Source organism: Cervus canadensis, chromosome 29 (assembly GCF_019320065.1).
Source record: "Cervus canadensis isolate Bull #8, Minnesota chromosome 29, ASM1932006v1, whole genome shotgun sequence".
In the NCBI taxonomy this organism is placed as follows: Eukaryota; Metazoa; Chordata; class Mammalia; order Artiodactyla; family Cervidae; genus Cervus; species Cervus canadensis.
Genome location: NC_057414.1, coordinates 1,621,229 through 1,642,063, shown reverse-complemented (window position 1 = coordinate 1,642,063; position 20,835 = coordinate 1,621,229). Strand labels below are relative to the sequence as shown.

The 20,835-nt window shown below is 41.1% G+C and overlaps 1 protein-coding gene across 1 annotated transcript in view; it reads right to left on the bottom strand.

The window, feature by feature from the left end:
- Window positions 1-608: 608 nt before the first annotated feature.
- Window positions 609-20,835, bottom strand: part of CTSC (cathepsin C) — a 40,771-nt gene continuing 20,544 nt past the window's right edge. The window contains exons 3-7 of the mRNA XM_043452315.1: window positions 19,026-19,192; window positions 13,868-14,023; window positions 10,074-10,189; window positions 3,542-3,673; window positions 609-1,572 (exon numbers count right to left, since the gene is read on the bottom strand). Coding sequence (XP_043308250.1) covers window positions 1,070-1,572; window positions 3,542-3,673; window positions 10,074-10,189; window positions 13,868-14,023; window positions 19,026-19,192 — 1,074 coding nt within the window. The 3' untranslated portion in view covers window positions 609-1,069. The remainder of the gene's footprint in view (window positions 1,573-3,541; window positions 3,674-10,073; window positions 10,190-13,867; window positions 14,024-19,025; window positions 19,193-20,835) is intronic.

The following is a 20,835-nucleotide window of genomic DNA, read 5'->3' as shown; positions in this document are numbered from 1 at the left end:
CTACCTGTTTACTCAATGTGGAGGTTTCACATCTCTGAAATATCCCTTGCAGATCCCAAAGACCTGACCAAATCTAAACTGCTAAAATTCCACTTATTAGGCTATTACTGCTCAGCCAATGAAGACTAACCAATACCTTCAAGAGCAAGATACACCATAAAACATTTTAACCAATATCCAGACTCATCAAAACTCGAGTTTCTTTTCTCTATAATCCCTGGCTCCTCAAATATTCAGGAGGTAATTTTTCAGAGTTCATGCATGCATGCTCATTCACTAAGTCATGTACAACTCTTTGTGACCCCATGGACTGTAGCCCGCCAGGCTCCTCTGTCCATGACATTTCCCAGGCAATGATACTGGAATGAGTTGCCATTTCCTCCTCCAGGAGATCTTCCTGATCCAGGCATAGAAACTGCATCTCCTAAGTCTCCTGCATTGCATGTAGATTTCTTACCACTGAGCCACCGGGGAACAGTTCACTAGATTTTAATTGCATATACCCCCTACTGTAAATTTCATAATTTTGTTGTTTTTAGTTGAAATGCCCTGAAATGAGTTTTCTTTTTCAAGTATTTACATACATGAAACAAATATAACAGAAGGAGTCAAGAGTAAAACTTCTCTTAAGCACATACATAAATTCCATAATACATATCACTTGAGTATTTTTAAAAATTTTTTAAATTTAATAACCATTGCTATATTTCCTCATGATTTATACAATTTAAAAATAAGCCTGTGCATTCAAATGTAGATTTTTTAAAATACAGCATGTGTTTGAATCACAAAATGATTAGCAAAATCCATTACTTCATCATTCACCATCCTCCATAAAAACCTCATTGAACAAGAGTACTGAGGAAAAAGCAGACTGCTGTTCAACGGGAAAGTATATTAAAATTAAAATCAAGGGCACTTTTAATTGTAAAGGCACAGATCTTCACAGGAAGCTATCTATCATCTTTTGAAACTGCAGGAGCAATACTGTAAACGTCTCCAGTCTGTGAACAAGCCATCTTCCCTTCCTGGCTGACGGCGGTCAGCATGAAACCCTGGGCGGTACACCCTACAGTTTCGGAATCGGGGTGGCCGCCAGCGCTATGCTTTCAATTGCACACTCGTCGGTTCCCCGGCGGATGCGGAAGTACCCGTCCTCACCCCAGTTAGTGCCCCAGCTGTTTTTCACAATCCAGTAATCCAGCCCAGAGGCCGCGTCGGTGCCGTAGCCGACGAGCAGCACGGCGTGATTGGTCAGCTCGAAGGGGTTGAAGGGGTCTCGCAGCCCCGTGTGCTGGTAGATGCCCTCGCGGTAGTGGAGGAAGTCGTTGTAGACCTCAAAGGCGACGGCCATGGGCCCCCGATGGACCAGCTCCAGCTTCATCAGGGCTTCGTTGCAGCCCCCGTAGAAGCCGCCCACGTAGTGGTACTCGGAGGAGTAGTACCGGAAGCAGCCCTCTTTCAGTCTGCAGGGCGAATCCGTGCCCGTGTAGGGGAAGCAGTCCTCTTCCACCAGCCCGAAGTCCTGGGCATACTTCCCTGCGATGAGGTAAGGGAAGCCGCCTTCACAGCCTGCGGGGGAAGAACACACGGGGTTACCACCGCCTGTGAGACAGGGCCACGGGAGAAACTGTCCCATTTCACCTGTTTCCTACCCCATTAATTCTTTTTAAAGATTTATTTGATATGTGGCTGTGATGGGTCTTCATTACGGCGAGCGGGGGCTCCTCCAGCTGCGGTGAGCCGGCTTCTCACTGCAGGGCCGCTCGGGTTGTGGACTCCCCTAGGTGTGGATCCTGGTCTTAGCTGTCCTGTGGCATGTGGGATCTTCCCGGACCAGGGATAGAACCCGTGTCCCCTGCATTGGCAGGTGGCTTCTTCATCACTGAGACACCAAGGAAGCCCACTGATTATTCTTACGTCACCCCTGGAAGATGCTCTTTGCTTAAATACTGCTTCATTCGCCCTTCCATCAGCCATCTAGCTAACTATCCTCTCATCCCCATCTATCTGACAGACATTTATTTGGCCCCTGATGTGGAAGGTAGCTTCATGGTTAAGTGGGAGGCTCTGAAGCCTATGTAGATTCGAATCCAATACTGAGTTGAGAATTTAATTTCTCTGTACCTCTGTTTACTTATCTGTAAAATATAGATAGCAATAGCACCTTCCTTGTAGGATTAAGTCATATAATCCATAAAAGCAATAGAACCTTATGATTACTGTCATTATTAAACAGGCAGACACTTCCTCAAGGAAGTCTTCTGTGACCATCTCCTGCAGAAAAGTCTGAATCGGGTGTCCATGTCCTTCCCTCCAGTCCTGGCCCTATTATATCTCACAGACACTGCAGGTTCAGTTCCAGACCACCACAATAAACCAAATATCATAATGAAGAAAGTCACACAAATGCTTTGTTTTCCCAGGCTATCTAAAAGTTATATTTACAGTTTACTGTAGTCTATTAAGTGTTCATATTTTCCAAAAGAAACAATACACACACCATAATTTTAAAATGCTCTATTGCAAAAAAAACAAAACCCACTAACCATTACCAGGGCATTCAGTGAGTCATAATCGTTTTGCGTGGGGGAGGGTTGGAAGTATTTCAAGAATTACCAAAATGTGACAGAGACACGAAGTGAGCAGACGCTGCCAGGAAAACAGCGCCGACAGCCTGGCCCAGCGCAGGTCACCACAAACCTTCAATTCGTAAAAACACACTGCGTCTGAGAAGAGCAACACAAGCTATGCCCACATACACATCCGTAACCCTGTACTTTCTCTTCATTGTTCTCGTACTTACTGAATTTCCACTTTCCTCACTTCACTGTAAGCTTCATGAGGTTACTGTCTGGATACTTCAGAACCTTCAGGGCCCAGAAGTCACAATGGGGGTGTTTAATAAGTATTTCCGGAAGAATAAAAGGCTCACTGACAAATAACTATATACCAGCAGTTGCACCGGTGAACTGAGAAACTTTCAAGCAGCCAAATCTGGGGATGACAGCAGCAAACTTCAAAATGAGACGATTCCTCCCTGAATCCACCGGCTTTCTACATACCTTAGATATGCCCTGTTCTGAAAGCCTGTGTACAAAACTTTTACCTCCTTCTAGAGAGAAACCAGTGTTCATACGCTTTCAGTAAGAATTAGGTTTCAGAGAGACGCCTTGTTTGGAACTGAAACTCATAGTTAGAAGCTGGGAGGTCTTCGAAATCCTATAGAACAGCTTCGCATCTGTTCCCTGTCTCCATGCGGCATAATAGCTGCTCCTTCAGGGTTCTGAGCACTGCCGGGTAACGTATCTAAGAGGCTCCAAAGAGCCCGGCCTTACTCACATTATAGCAATTACTGACACTGTGCTGGATGCTACAGTGAATTCCATGAGCAAGCACTAAGTAGTAAGGGGCAGGGCCAGAACTTGTACCCAGGTTTTCTGAGAGCAGACACTACGCTCTCTCGATCCCCCATCCTTATGGTTTTGCCAACAACAGCAAACTACACACAGCTCAACAGCGCCTGAAATGCAACACTTACCTTGAGCATACTGACTGCAAGACACAACCTCCTGAGGACTCAAGATTGGGGTCTGAGTATTGTTGGTTAGTATGCGGATTCTTGCTTCCATCATCCCCATAGAAGCAAACGAGTAGCAGCTTCCACAAGGCCCTGGTGATGGAAAAGGAAGACATATAACCTAAGAGACTTTGACGCCCTCAAGAAAAGCCAAAGGAAAAAAAAAAAAAAAGCCAAAGAAAACCTGAGTGGATGACATACATTAATATAGCTTTATTGAGTGTTGCTGCTTTTGTTCATAAGGATTAGCACGATAAAGGAGACTCAGTCAACAAACGCTATTGACCTTACAGGCAAATACTAAGATTTCAGCTTTTTCACCGAGAGGCAAACATTACTACATGGGACTTTCCTTGAGACTGCTTTGGGAGGGAAAAAACCCCCTAGCTTCTGCAAAGTACTCGACAGTATTCTTAATAATGAAGAAATGATGTACTCACACATCTGCAATGTTCTCAGCCATGAAGTTGAAAGAACATTAGGGAGGAATACATATGAACTGAGCTTCTAAGTATCTCCAGAGAGGTATTTTCTAAAGGAACTTGTTGGGTGGAATTAACTCTAAGAATGGCTCAAGGATAGGTGTATTATTATAGAGAACTGGATACAACCAGTGAAAATATAATAAAAAGAGTAATTATTATATAATGACCAATATGGTATTTAAGGTATTCAATAAGGAAGTAAAGATATTAAAGCAGATGGAGGTACTGAAATTGAAAATAAATTGAAAAGTAGTTGGATGGAAGTAGGGGAGAAGGGAAAAGAAAACAGCTTAATTTAATATCTGAATGCTCTGGCAAAGACAAAATAAATTTATTAAGAAGTATATGCTAGGAATATAGTTGCTACTTCAAGAGAAGAAAAAATACTGTATTATGAGGTAATTTATATAAAGATATTTTTTATCTGCTTCTTCAATATGTGAGTAGAAGAAATATATACACAGAATAAAATATAGCATGTATGTAACAAAACTAGATTTCCACTTATTACAATTCCAGAAAGAAATGAACATAATTTTAATATCTCTAGTATAACATAGCCTCTTTTACCTCTGCCACTGATGTAAATTCTACATGGAGATATACTTGTACCAACCCCCCCAAAAGTGAAAGCTAGTCACTCAGTCGACCCAGGGATTGAACCCAAGTATCCTGCATCCAAGGTCTCCTGCACCCAAGACACTGCAAATTAAATGAAGTTGATATATTATTCAATTTACTAATAACTTTAAAAACCCCAAAAAACTAACAAAACTCATTCTACATAAAGAGAATGCTGCCTTTGTTCTCTTTAATAAATCTGAATTTAGTAATTTAGTGACTGCCTAACTCAGAAAAATATTCATAACATTATACTTTAAAAATATGAGGGGCATCGTTTTTCTCTTCTCCAAGTAAATGTTCATTCATGTCCTTCCCTGAAAACAAAGGAAACCAGGATATTCTATGCTGTCTCCAGCGTGCTATGAAAGAAAGTCAAGAGTGTTAGTCGCTCAGCTGTGTCTGACTCTTTGTGGCCCTGTGGACCGTAGCCCACCAGGCTCCTCTGTCCATGGATTTCCCCAGGCAAGAATACTGGAGGGGGTAACCATTCCATTCTCCGGGGGAGCTTCCCAACCCAGGGATTGAACCCAGGTCTCCCGCATTGCAGGGGGATTCATTACTATCTGAGCCACCAGGGAACATTCTAAACTCTACTTGAATTACTTAATACTGTTTTCCTCAAACTAAACTAGGAATTCTCTTGAGTGTTTACAGGAAATCTGTCTTCTTCACCTTGATGCAATGAAGGAACTCAGTGCATCTCTGTAGAAAGAAGTCAAATTATGAACAAGCAGACACGTATTTATAGCCAGGAAGGAAAGTTATTTCAATGGAAACAGTCAATATTTCCTTTGAGTCTGTTAGTGCCCTGTCACCCTTTAACTGCTACCATTTCTGAGGGTTCCCAAAATTCTCCCCATAAACATCTTAGATTTATCCATACTGCTTTTGCTACTGACGCATCACCTAAATTGTGACAATTAGAAGGGAAACGTTTGGAAGGGGGCCTTGGAATTCATCTAGTGTACAATCTACTCACTTGATAATGCATACACTGAGACTCAGAAAGAGGCAATGACCTGGCCAAAGTCACCAAACTAAAGGATGGCAGATGCCAGTACCTAGCTGCCTGCTAACACAGGAATACCGTTTTCTTCCATTTACAGATCCATATCTACTTTAAAGAATTCTCAAATTTCCTTTCCCCATCTTCCAATTACTAGGTAGACCAAAATTAACTTGTCCATTTTGTTTTGGAAGCCATCTAAACAACATTACCCTAGGATTCCTCTTTCACATGACATAATGTCAGAGAACTAGATGAGTGACAATAAATGGCAAAGCCAATGTTCCTTTCATGAGACATCAGTAAATCACAAGAGAGTCTAGAAACAATGCCAATTTGGCCATTTAGCAGTCTTGGCCCATGGGAGCTGCAGAAATAATTCTTTTGGTTTTAAGTATTTAACCTTCATTATCAGCCCATCCAGCATCGTGGGAGGGACAGGCCACATGTCCATTCCAGGACTCAGAATGTGCTATTACCAGAAAAATTACAAGGAGGAGGGAAGGAAATAACCTTCCTCAAGCCTCTGATGTTCCCAGAAGGCCAGCTGCCGAAGTAATTAACTTGTCTTCAAAAGTCAAGGCCAGAGTCTAGCTTCCAAAAGGACCGTTTTCTCTTAAGAAGATTATAGGGCAACAAAGAATGGGAGGGCTTTCCTGGTGGAGCAGTGGTTAAGAATCAGCTCGCCAATGCAGGAGATAAGAGTTCACTCTTGGGCTGGGAAGACCCCCTGGAGGAGGAAATGGCAACCCACTCCAGTATTCTTGCCTGGGAAATCCCGTGGACAGAGGAGCCTGGCGGGCTACAGTACATGGGGTCATAAGAGTCGGACAGGACTTGGCAACTAAACAACAACAACAAAAAGAAATGAGTGAGGAGGGGAGCTGGCCCAGGCAGAGTTCTGCAGTGATCAAGTTTCCACACTCTCAAATAGCTACTGTGATTGGCACACGGCTCAACGGCACTCAGCCTTCACCCTCTGGCAGCGGCGAGCACACCGAACCGGTAGTAAGGAGTCAGGATTCCTTTTTGCCCTCCCCGCTCACCCCATCACTCAGCTCTGTGGCTGGGCGACTCAAGTGACCTTTCTGACACTTCATCTTGGGTGTAAAAGGAATGGGGTGGATCAGTTTAAGGCCCCTGCCTTCCAGCTTTAGTATAAACAGTAGTTAGAACAAGACTAATGAACTTGATTTTTAAAGTCAGGAAACCACTCTGCATTTCCTAATTAATGTGACCTGAAAGACACTCCCCTTCTCTCTTGACGACACAATAATAAAGACAGCGCAACTGGGAGATGAACAAGGAAAGTCGTCTCTTCCAATTTCTGACCTCTCCTCCCTCTCACACGCAAAGTAAACCTGAGCTATGAGGCTGGTGCTTAAACTTACCCTAACAAGTTCAGGGTAAATGTTTATCCCCCCACCCAGGACTTTTTTTTTTTTTTCATTACTCTTAATTTGCTCTCTGAGTAGAGAAAAGTTGTGAATTCCCTGAACTGCGGGTAATTTTGAATTCTATAGGACACTGGTGTATTTAAGTTAGTGGAAACTTCCAAGTAGCCCGGTTAGTAGGAAGAGAAAATATTTTTTTTTTCATAACCTAAAGTACAGAACACCACAAAGAAGTCAAAAGAGGAACCACTGAGTACATTATTTTCTCAGATACCTGACAAGATACCACGGATGAGGGATCAATTTAAAAAGCAATGAATCACTCAAAGCCCTCTGCTTTTAAATTGTCCATGTCTATACAAACCATATTTATAACACTCAAAGAATATGGAATATTACAGACAACAACAGCTTTTACTGATCTACAAGAGAGATACTGTCAAAGAATCTGGGGTTAGAAAGTCTGATTTCCTTCGCATTATTATCTCATCACTAGTCAATCAAACCTTTTTGGGAAGTGAGCTGAACTAAATTTTTCTTCCAACCTTCTCTTAATGAATTTTTTAAACACCCTACTTAAAGCAGTTATACTGTATCTTAAAATTTTGTTTGTAAATCTTGCTAAGCTGTAGTCTCTACAACAAAGGATTGTATCACATCACATCTTCACATCCTCAGCCTCTAAACAAAACTTCCTGACATGTTAGCTATTCTATAAATACAACACAGTGGAAACAACTGTATCTGCTAAGCCCTCAACAGTAAACATGTAGTATCTACTTAATCCTCTCCAGTAAGGACAGGAAACCTATTTGATGACAGAATAAATTTTAATCCTCTCTTAACATCAAATCTTTTTAACTTATTTTCCATTCATTTCTCAATTACCTTTAAATTTCTCTCATTTCCAATCCCTGCTTTTCAAAGAAGCTGTCCCCAAGAAAGGTAGGGATGGATTTCAGGACCCACACTTTCTCTGGAGCCAAAGAGCCCAAGAATAACTGGCACAAAGGAAAGACAAAGAGCTGAGATGTCTCTTTACCTCCAGGGCCAGATAAAGGACAGGAGCCCTGCCGCTGCAAGACTTGCCCAAAGCCCCATACATTCAGAACAGTCTCCAACAATGCAGTGGGGATGAATTGAAGGGGTGGCGGTGAATACTGAGAACAGGGAGAGGCTGATTACTGAATTTTTAGGAAACGGGAAGGAAAATTTATCTTTGGGTGCTATTAATTTTTAATCCTTTCAGGAGACACCAATCAGAATGTTTCCAGACAGCAAATACTACACCCACTTTATAGTAACAAATCAGTCCTGTGTACTACAATTGTCTTCCAAATGAGCTTAGAAGTAATAAACCTGAGCATTGTATAAATGATTCTCCAATCACTGTTGGCTAAAATTTAGGATAAGGTAATTTGCTCTCAAGTGCTATTACAGGCAATGTTATTAAATCTACTCATACTCTATCTAATTTTCAGAAACAACTGACAAAATGCAATTATAGTGATAATGCTGGTAAACATTCCACCAGGAAGCTGAGTTAATACTTACCATTACATGTCATATCCTGATGTAAAGTTAATTGAAAGATCCTTACACTTCAAAAAATCTACTTCATCAGCAAAAAAAAATATTAAGGATTTGTTTTCTGGGCTCCTACAAAATTAGACTGCAAGGAGATCCAACCAGTCCATCCTAAAGGAGATCAGTCCTGGGTGTTCATTGGAAGGACTGATGCTGAAGCTGAAACTCCAATGCTTTGGCCACCTCATGCGAAGAGTTGACTCACTGGAAAAGACCCTGATGCTGGGAGGGATTGGGGGCAGGAGGAGAAGGGGACGACAAAGGATGAGATGGTTGGATGGCATCACCGACTCGATGGGCATGAGTTTGAGTAAACTCCGGGAGTTGGTGATGGACAGGGAGGCCTGGTGTGCTGCGATTCATGGGGTCAACAAAGAGTCGGACAGGACTGAGCAACCAAACTGATAATTAGACTAATGGTGGGGGAGGGGTGGGGGAAGAGTGAGTGGACACTTAAAGAAGGATTCCAGAATAAAGAAGATACGGTGTGTGCATACACACACACACACACACACACACACACACACTGGAATACTACTCAGCCATAGAAAAGAATGAAATAATGCAATCTGGAGCAACATGGATGAAGCTAGAGATTATCATACTAAGTAAATCAGCCATCCAGGCTCCTCTTTCATGGGGATTCTCTAGGCATGAATACTAGAGTGGGTTGTCACGCCCTCCTCCAGGGAATCTTCCCAAACCAGGGATCAAACCCAGGTTTCCCACATTGCAGGCATTCTTTACAGACTGGGCCACCAGGGAAGCCCAAGAATACTGAGCAGGTAGCCTATCCCTTCTCCAGGGGATCTTCCCAGCCCAGGAATCGAACCAGGGTCTACAAATAACATATGATATCACTTATTCATATCACATATTCAATATCTTAAACTATAATGGAAAAGAATCTGAAAAAGTACATATAAACTGAATCACTTTGCTATACACCTGAAACTAATACACATTCTAAGTCAATTATATTTCAGTTAAAAAAATGAAAGATTCCAGCAAACCATCTGCAGAAGGAAGACAAGAAAGGCTAATCTGAGCTACAATTCTTTGTTTCTGTAGAAGTCTCTGTGACTTGGAGGGCAAATGAGTTTGGCTTATATACCACTCTAATGAATTTCACTAGCTATCTAGAACACATACTGAGAAGGACACCGAGGAAATGCTGGGCTCAGCTGGAGAGATTATGTATTACCAGTGTCTGTCAAGGATACAAAAAGAAGAAGTGAGTATTCATTAGCTATAGATTTTCTATTTCTTTACTAAAGTAGATCATACCAGTTTCATCTTTGTATCCCCAGAATGTGACAGCCTGGTACACAGTAAATGTTCAATAAATATTTCAGAATGAATTAATAAAAAAGAAAAAAAAATCAGACATTTTTTACCTTGGTTTCGAACAGGAGTAACAAAATTGATACCATGAACATTTCTCCAATCCCAGGATTTTGGCAAATGCAAAATCTTTTCCTGTATTTCAGCAGTTATTGGTGCAGGTTTGGGCCTAGGATGGAAATAGACACTTGACATCAATAGGTAAGTCTTTCCTTTGAGGATAATTTCCTAACCTTTAATCCCATAATTTCAACCACCTGGCTAGCTAGGATGTAGATTCAGATCCAAAGAACACTTGTCCATCATTGTTTCAATGTGTCTATTATACAAAAATGTGTCTATTATACAATGTGTCAATTATACAACTAAGTTATATAGATTGCCCATTTCTTTTTTTTTAAACTGTTACAATTATTTATTTTTCAATTTATTTATTTGGCTATGACTGGTCTTAGTCCTGGCATGCAGGATCTTTAGTTGCAACACGTAGGGTCTAGTTCCTTGACCAGGGATTGAACCCAGGCCTCCTGCATTGGGATCACAGTGTCTCAGCCACTGGCTACTGGGGAAGTCTCAAAATTACCCATCTATTTTTCAGGATCTAGTAATTTTCCCCTGTGAAACAATATTGGTTTTATATATTGCCATTGCTAGTTTTAGTATGCCTAAACAACAGCATTCTCTGACTTTTCATAGATTTTGACCCAAAAAAGTAGATATGGGAAATTGAAGATGGCCTACAAAGGATTTAGAGAAAACAGAGGAATTACTGATGTTTGACTCTACACAGGGTGGTGATGGTAGTCGCAAAAGAAGTGAAAGGCAAAGAAATACAGGATGTAAGTAGAAGAAGGCAGACCAGGTCAATAAACAGATAACAGTCAGACACAAAGACACCTACAATGGCTTCACCACTTCCTAGCTGTGTGACACTGGTCAAAGAACTTAACATCATAAATGGTATGTTTCTCTACAATTTCAGCAGCTTCGGTTTCAGAGATTCAGGTTAAGAATCTCTAAGACTTTCTATTATGTCATTGGATTCTTTCAACAGATCTAAAGGAGATCCGTCCTGGGTGTTCATTGGAAGGACTGACGCTGAAGCTGAAACTCCAATACTTTGGCCACCTCATGCGAAGAGTTGACTCATTGGAAAAGACCCTGATGCTGGGAAAGATTGAAGGTGGGAGTAGAAGGGAACGACAGAGGATGAGATGGTTGGATGGCATCACCGACTCGATGGGCATGAGTTTGAGTAAACTCCGGGAGCTGGTGATGGACAGGGAGGCCTGGCGTGCTGCGATTCATGGGGTCACAAAGAGTCGGACACCACTGAGCAACTGAACTGAACTGGATATATATACAAAAATGTTACTGAAAACCAGGCAGCTAGACCACAGTGTCTCGCTTCAACATTTCCCACTTCTATCTCCTTATCTTAAGCCTTCTATGGAGACTTATTAGCCTTGAAAACAGGGCTTCATAAATCTCTCCCTTCTCTAAAACCAAGGTGGCTGGGTGGAAAGAGAACAAAATCAAGTACAGGAGTTCTTCAGAAACGTGGCACCTGACCCGTGGCCATGCAACTGTGTGCAGGAGCCCTGGGCTCCTCCCTAAGGCTCCAACACTGATCGCACCTCCTCCGGATGGCTATGAACAGCCCTCTACTTTCTGGCTCACACACACACACAGAATGGCCCTTTCCCTTTAGTGAATCCGAGAAGAGATACAATATACTCCCTTTCTGAATTCTGACTAACCAGAACATCTCTTAGACTAGTCACTCCTTAGAATATGCTATGGGAAACATCATACAAGATTTTTTTTTTTTTTTTTTTGAGACAGGGGTAGAATTACGAGAGAATGCAAGAGAATGCTATCAGTCAGACAGGAAAAAAAACTCCATACAGTCTCAGAGTAGAAAAATCTCAGATTATGATTATTAGTCTGCAGAAGAAAAACTCAGCAATGAATCTTATTGCTGTTGTTCATTTGCCAAGTTGTGTCCTACTTTGTGACCCCATGGCCTGCCAGGCTCCTCTGTCCTCCATTATCTCCTGGAGTTTGCTCAAATTCATGCCCACTAAGTAGGTGATGCTATTTAACCATATAATCCGTTGATGCCCCCTTCTCCTCCCACCCTCAATCATACCCAGCATCAGGGTCTTTTCCAATGAGTTGGCTCTTTGCATCACGTGGCCAATGTATTGGAGCTTCAGCTTCAGTGACAGTCTTTCCAATGAATATTCAAGACTGATTTCCTTTAGGAGTGACCTCCTTACAGTCCAAGGGACTCTCAAGAGTCTCCCTTGCACCACGATTCAAAAGCACCAATTCTTTGGCATTCAGACTTCTTTATCATCCAACTCTCACATCTGTACATGACTACTGGAAAACCATAGCTTTGACTATATGGACCTTTGTTGGCAAACTGATATCTCTGCTTTTCAATACACTGTCTAGATTTGTCGTAACTTTCATTCCAAGGAACAAGCATCTTTTAATTTCATGGCTGCAGTCACCATCCTCAGTGATTTTGCAGCCCAAGAAAATTAACCCTTCTATTTGTCATGAAATGGTAGGACCATATGACATGATCTTAGTTTTCCAAACGTTGAGTTTTAAGCCAGCCTTTTCACTCTCCTCTTTCACCTTCATCAAGAGGCTCTCTAGTTCCTCTTTACTTTCTGCTATTAGAGTGGTAAATAGTTGATATTTCTCCCAGCGATCTTGATTCCAGCTTGTGATTAATCCAGTCTGGTATTTGTCCAGCAATGTATCTTAGTTAATCATTATTCTATCAGTGGTCTGTTTAAACAAGAAAACTTGAACAAAGGACTCTATAGCTATTAAGAAAATAATCATTATAATCTCTGAATATTAGAAAATGCTTTGATATACTAAAAGAAAATAACCTAGCTACACAATTTATTGAGTCCCATTAGCTTTTCCAATTGGTTTTCCTACCCTTCAGTTACATCAATTTTTCCTGCAGCAAGGTACGGCATTACAAGAATGTCGTTGGCCATTTAATAAATGTTAAGGGACTACGTATGCTAAATTCAGCTATAGTTTTCAGGGAATTAAAGAAATCTACGAAACTCCTGACTATGTAAATTCTAAGAATGATATAATTTCCCACCAGATGCATATCATGGGGTATGTAAACTAAGATGGGAAATGCCACTTCTGGCTGAAGGCAGGAGAAGTATATTGATAAATATGTAACTTTTTTTTTTTTTGCTGGACCTCAAAACTGAGAAAGGATTTTGAGATTTTTACAGGTGGCAAATTTGATGGTTTTTATAGGCAAGTTCAGGGGTGTGTGAGGCAAAGAGTTTCATGAATGGTGGCAGATGAAAGTTTTCAGTAATTTTTTGTCGTATTGTTTGAAAGCAGGTCAAGGAGGTAAACAGTTGTGGTCAAATTTAGATGGTTTTGATTACCAGGCTAAATTTACTCCTGAGACAACAGGTAGTAACCTGATCACAGCTGAATATAGTAAGATATACCTGGCGGTATTTCATAGAGTGGCTAAGCATGGGGACAGGGAGGGACAGAGATCAAAAGGACAGAAGGCAGGAAGCTGATCCATCATACAGGCGAGAGATGACAAGGCCCTCCAGCCAAAGTGGAGAAACGGGAAGAGAGCAAAGCCCATAAACAGGACCTGGAGAACATCAGAACACGTGTGAACAGAAGAAGGGCATGGTCAGAGAAAAGATGATATAAACATTGCAGCCGGGATGACCAATAAAGCAGTGAGCAACCCAAGGAGGGCTGGTTAGAAGGGAGGATATCAATCAACACAGATCTTTATTCATGATAGAGAGATGTGCTTTATTACCTTGGAATTCTCCGGCTGTGGCCACCACCTCTCCTGATCATCTCTTTTAGGGTAAGACTCTCATATTCCACATATGGGGCGGCAGTCCAAGACTTCTGAATGGCATTGATAGCTTTCACAAAGTCATGGTTATATCTGTAGAGCCTATTAGAATACCTGCCAACAAAAGTAAGATGGCTTCAGATACACTCTTTACTGATGTAAATAGATACCATTAAAATAGGCAGTCATACTCCAGGCCTGAGTATAAAGTGATCTAATCTTTCAGGAAGGCAACTGGGTATATCAGTCTCTATATCTCTACATTTATATCCGCAGCCTAGAACTGGAATGTGTCCTATGAAAATAAAATTTAAGCGACCTAAGATAACTGTATAAGGATGTTCAGTGAAACACTTTTATACTAGTAATAGATTATAAACATAAATTCTAAAAGAAAGAATGGATTAAATAAATAATGGCACTTCATTTGCTATACAGTTTATTCAGTAAAAATGTCTGGAAGATTATTTAGTGATATGGGAGAATGTTCACACTATATTAGACAAAAAAGCAGACTATCAAAGAAGTTGACACAGCATGGATCAATTTTTGTGAAAGTGTACATTTATATTGATACTATAAAGTACATACAACCAAGATAGTTATCTCTGAGTGGTAACACAGAATCACACCTCTATTAATACAATTTCTACAATGTACCTTTTAAACTTGGCAATGATAAAAAAAGGTGGGGAAGACAGCAAAACTGTATTCAATGTGTATATGTGGCACAGTGGAAAAGAATCTGCCTGCTAATGCAGGAGGCAAAAGAAACTCAGGTTTGGTCCCTGGGTCGGGAAAATCCCCTGGTGGGGGAAATGGCAACCCACTCTGGTGTTCTTGCCTGGAAAATTCCATGGACAGAAGAGCCTGGAGGGATACAGTTCATGGGGCTAACAAGAGTTGGACACAACTGAGCACACACACATCATCTTTTAAATTTTGCAATAATAAAAGGGGTGGGGTGAAGTACAGCAAAACCATATTCAATGTATATATAGCAAGGCAAGTATTAGAACCACTTGATGAAAAAAAAAGTTGCTCCATATGGACAAGGTTTATATCCTTGTCACTCAGATTTGGTTCTTGAGCCAGTATCAGCAGAAGCACCTGGAGGCTTGCTAGAAATGCAGAATCTAAATGTCAATCCAGGCCACCTGAATCAGAATCTACATTTTAACAGGATTCCCAGATGATTCACAGCAACATTAAAGACTGAGAGGCACTGGTTTAACTGATGCCAAATGCTTGGACAGAAGTATAAACAAATCTAATACACAAAGAGCATGTTTACCAAGGCAAAAGATTGAGGGAGTTGATTATTCATTTAACTCAAACATGTGTTACACCTATGTGCCAGGTGCCAGGAATTACAGAATTCACCATGTTATTTCTACTAAAAAAAGGTTCTATGACTTAAGTATGACTCACTATCCATATAGTGTATGGATAACTTCATACACTATACATACATATAAGTTATACATATAGTGAATAAGTTATACTTATTATATGTTATATTATGTAAGTTGTTATATATTACATAACTTATTATATAAGTTATATTCACTCTAAGTTATACATATAGTGAATGTATAACTTCCATTAACATTCAGTTATACAAAGCAAGGTATACCTAACCTGAGTAACTTTAGGCATACTGTGAACTTTTCTTTCTCTTTTAATTCAGATGTTCACAGAGAGAGTATTGAGATATAACCAAACAACCTGGAAGCATTGGAAATAATAACAAAAATGTGCAATTACATTGATAATGTTTTAATCAAAGTACTTTCCCACTTTTTTCAAAGTGTGAAACCAGAGAGGTACATTTACTAAACATAAAACTCTCTGCATTCTATTTTTGACAAACTAACAAACAACAAAACCCAGTTACAGTTGTTTTTTCTTAAAACACAGGTTCAGTTCAGTTGATCAGTGGTGTCCGACTCTTTGCGACCCCATGAACTGCAGCACGCCAGGCCTCCCTGTCCATCACCACTCCCGGAGTTTACTCAAACTCATGTCCATCGAGTCAGTGATGCCATCCAACCATCTCATCCTCTGTCGTTCCCTTCTACTCCCACCTTCAATCTTTCCCAGCATCAGGGTCTTTTCAAATGAGTCAGTTCTTCGCATCAGGTGGCCAAAGTATTGGAGTTTCAGCTTCAACATCAGTCCTTCCAATGAATATTCAGGACTGATTTCCTTTAAGATGGGCTGGTTGGATCTCCTTGCAGTCCAAGGGACTCTCAAGAGTCTTCTCCAACACCAAAAGAAACATGTTTTAAGTTGTAAATATCTATCTTGAGATTTGATCATTAAGAGCTGAAAGAGACCTTGACGGTAACTTAGTCCTAAATGTTTATTTTACAAGTGAGGCAACATAGATTCTGAGCACTCTGGTTGTAGCTTCTTCACTAAATGAGGCAATGCTTGAAATATCAGAAAAGTACATAGTACACAGTATATCCTAAATGGTAGAGTGAAAAGTGAGCAGCTTCATAGGAAATGTGTCACTCAAGGGTTAAGCCAAGCAAAGCAATTTAAAATCTATGTTCAAATGGAGGGGCTGAATTGGTTTAAATCTTGGGGGGGTGCCTCCCCATACAAGAGCAATCTGTCCTCTTTGAACTCATATCCCCCTTTTCTGCTGCGGAGTCCTTCACTCCCTGTGTGGCCTGGCTTTGGGTGATCTGCTCATATACACTTTCAGGGGATTTCACAGTCAAATAAAACAGAAAATATCCTACCAATAATATTTTCTTTTCCTTCCAAACTAATAAAGTCTGAAATCTCTTGTGTGGTTCACAGTGGCTTACACTGGACCTGACTTAAGAAAAATATTAACTGTCCGTTATAAGCTAAATTCATGTGTTCACGTCCTAAACTTCAGTATATCAAAATGTGACTATATTGAGAGACATGGCCTTTAAGGGGGACATCAAGGTTAAATGAGGTCACACGGTTGGGCTCTATTCCAGTATGACTGGTGTGTGTGTGTGTGTGTGTGTGTGTGTGTGTGTGTGTGTGTGTGTGTGTGTGTGTGTGTGTCTGTGTGTGTCTGTGTGTGTCTGTGTGTGTCTGTGTGTGTGTGTGTGTGTGTGTTTGCTCAGTTGTGTCCGACTCTTTGTGACCCCAAGAACTAAAGACTGCCAGGCTCCGCTGTCCCTGGGATTTCCCAGGCAAGAATACTGGAGCAGGTTGTCATTTCCTTCTCCGAGGGGTTTTCCCGACCCAGGATCAAAGCCAAGTCTCTTGCATCTCCTGCACTACCCGGTGGATTCTTTACCACTGAGCCACCCGGGAAGGTCACATGACTGGTATACTAGTAAGAAACGGAGATTAGAACACAGACAGGCTGAGTGTGTAGGGACAACGGTTAGCAGCCATCTGCAAGCCAGGGACAGAACCCTCAGAAGAAACCAAAGCTGCTGACACCGTGACCTTGGACTTACAGCCTCCAGAACTATGAGAAAATAAATCTCTGTTGCTTAAACCAGTCTGTGTGATCTGTTATGTTAGCCTCAGCAAACTAAAACATTACATAAATACTAAGAACTTTAAACTCAGTTATTTATTGCCTTGTTTAAGATTTATGTTCGATTAGTATCGCCTATATTTGATGCAAAATAAACGTATGTATCTGCAAGGATTCTGCAGCATCTCATTGTGCTGTGCTGAGCTAAGTCACTTCAGTCTTGTCCAACTCTTTGCAATCCCAAGGACTGTAGCCTGCAATCTGTCCATAGGATTTTCCAGAAAAGAATACTGGAGTGGGTTGCCATTCCATGCTCCAAGGGATCAAACCCCTGTCCCTTATGTCTCCCTCACTGGCAGGCAGGTTCTTTACCATTAGGGCCATCTGGGAAGCCTGCAACATCTTATTACGTGGCAATAATAAAATGATTTTTCTGTATTAGGATTAGTTCAGTCACTCAGTCGTGTCTAACTCTTTGTGACTCCATGGACTGCAGCACGCCAGGCTTCCCTGTCCATCTCCCGCAGTTTACTCAAACTCATGTCCATCGAGTCAGTGATGCCATCCAACTATCTCATCCTCTGTCGTCCCCTTCTCCTCATGCCCTCAATCTTTCCCAGCATCAGGGTCTTTTCCAATGAGTCAGCTCTTCACATCAGGTGGCCAAAGTACTGGAGTTTCAGCTTCAGCATCAGTCCTTCCAATGAACACCCAGGACTGATCTCCTTTAGGATGGACTGGTTGGATCTCCTTGCAGTCCAATGGACTCTCAAGAATCTCCTCCAACACCAGAGTTCCAAAGCATCAATTCTTTGGCACTCAGCTTTCTTTATAGTCCAACTCTCACATCCATACATGACTCATGGAAAAACCATAGCTTTGACTAGATGGACCTTTGTTGGCAAAGTAATGTCTCTGCTTTTAATATGCTGTCTAGATTGGTCATAACTTTGCTTCCAAGGAGTAAGTGTCTTTTAATTTCACGGCTACAGTCATTATCTGCAGTGATTTTGAAGCCCCCAAAAATAAAGTCTGTCACTGTTTCCACTGTTTCCCCATCTATTTGCCATGAAGTGATAGGACTGGATGCCATGATCTTAGTTGGTAGTTTTAAGTCACCTTTTCCACTCTCCTCTTTCACTTTCATCAAGAGGCTCTTTAGTTCTTCACTTTCTGCCATAAGGGTGGTGTCATCTGCATATCTGAGGTTACTGATATTTCTCCCAGCAATCTTGATTTTAGGTTGTGCTTCATCTAGCCCAGCATTTTGCATGATGTACTCTGGATATAAGTTAAATAAGCAGGGTGACAATATACCGCCTTGACGTACTCCTTTCCTGATTTGGAACCCATCTGTTGTTCCATTTGCCTGCATAAGTCACTGCAATTCTATGGTCCTTTATATAAATATTCTTTAAAGCCCTCATTGCTCCATTACTTTTGAAGTATTTTGAAAAAATACTTTCTTCTCTCAGTTAAACCACTCAACGTATTTTTCCATTTTACATACATGGCTTGTGTTTCTAAGACAAATAAAGTTAATATAATCAAATTAAATTTTCCAAGTATTAATATAGATACATCCTTATAAACACCATAAAAAACTAAATGGATCTTTCATTGACGACAACTCACGTTTCCTCAAGACCCGCAAGGCGTGCTGTGTTCACGTTCACGTTCTCCGAGGTATTTCCTGTCTTCCTGCCAGTGAAACAGGCCCAGTTCCGGCCCAGCACGTCATGGACCCAGCCAGTCATGGTCTCGTGGCAGTAACTGGTTACCTTGCGGCCCTCTTCTTTATACTGCAATCAAACAAGAGAAGGAAAAGCCCCATGAGCCTGTTCTCTCTCAGGTCCGTTTCCTGGTCTCTCATTCACAGTAACGATGCCTCTTTTTCGTTTCACCTGAGGGGTCAGCCTCTGTCAGCCAAAACAAAAACTGAGAGGTTTCAGTCTGAGAACTATTCTAGAAGAGGAAGAGAAAGAAACACTTCTAGGATTAGCATCACTGACCACTGAGAAAAATTTGCCCAACCAACACTTCAAGAGAATGAAAGGCAGGTAAAGAAAATAATATTTTTAAGGCAGATGCATTCCAAGGCACTTTACCAAAGTTACCTCATTTAATCTTCATGGCAAGCCTCTGAGGAGATCGGCACTAATAACCCCAATTGACCAGTGAGTAAGCGGAGGCTCATCTCAGAGACAGCAAGCAGTTCCCACCTACGGTAACAGAGCTGTGATGGGGCAGAAACAAAAAAAGCCTGCTCACTTTCTCAGACTAGTCCACTCAGAGAAGAGGCACTCCAGCAAAATACAAAAACCTTCCAAAGAATTCAAATTTTTTCTTCTGTCAACCTCCCAACTTCTTAGCAAATTATAATCATGAGGGAGTTAAAATATCCTAATTATTAAATATTCTCTCCACTTTATTTCACTAACACAGCCTGTTGTTTTATACCAGTGTTGATACTGAAAAATAACTACAGCTGCTCCTTGAACAGTGCAGGGGCACCAATACACCACAGGCAAAAATCCACACATAATTTTTCAGTCATCCATCTGTATCCTGGGTGCTGCGTCCAAGGAATCAACCAACCTTGGCTCATGTAGTATACTGTAGTGTGTGTTTATTTTTTAAAAATCTGAATATAAGTGGACCTGTGCAGTTCAAACCTATGTCATTCAAGAATCAACTGTATAAAGTGATAGATCAATAACTCAGATACTTTGGCTCCAGAGCCTTAAAAAACCCCCATGTTTTAATATATCCTTATGGAGGAAGGATATATAATCTTGAATAAAAGTAGAAAGCATGGGAGGAGGAAAAAAATGCATGGTAAATTTTTTTAAGAAGGGACTTGAATACAGACAGTTTCAGGCACTGACTTCATGGAACAGAAGCACAAAAGCAGTCAAAGGCAACATAAACATAAGCACAGGCATCTGTGTTCAATGCTTTTCTTTACAAAGGCACACAGTAGGTTGGTTTCGGCCCACAGGATGTAGCTTGTGGACTCTTAATCTAACATAATGGATACTACTTTACCTGTGCTAGGTGGTTTGAGTAAGGGCCAAACAGTAAATATTTTAACATTTGCAGGTTATAAGGCTTCTTTATCACTCAACCCTGCCCCTGCAGTGTGAGAGGTACACCAGAAATACATAAAGGAATGAACCACAGTCTGTTCCAACTAAACTTCATTTACAAAAACAGACCCATGGTTTGCAAACCCCAAGTTTAAAAGAATGTATAAGCTGAACTACACTCAAAGGTAAAACTACCTTACTGCATCTGAATCTCTGAATTCAAATTATATTTAGGCATAGAGTAAGAAAGGCTTCCCTGGTGGCTCAGTAGTAAGGAGTCTGCCTGCCAATGAAGAAGACGTGGGTTTGATCCCTGCTGTGGGAAGAAGAAAATGGAAACCCACTCCAGTATTCTT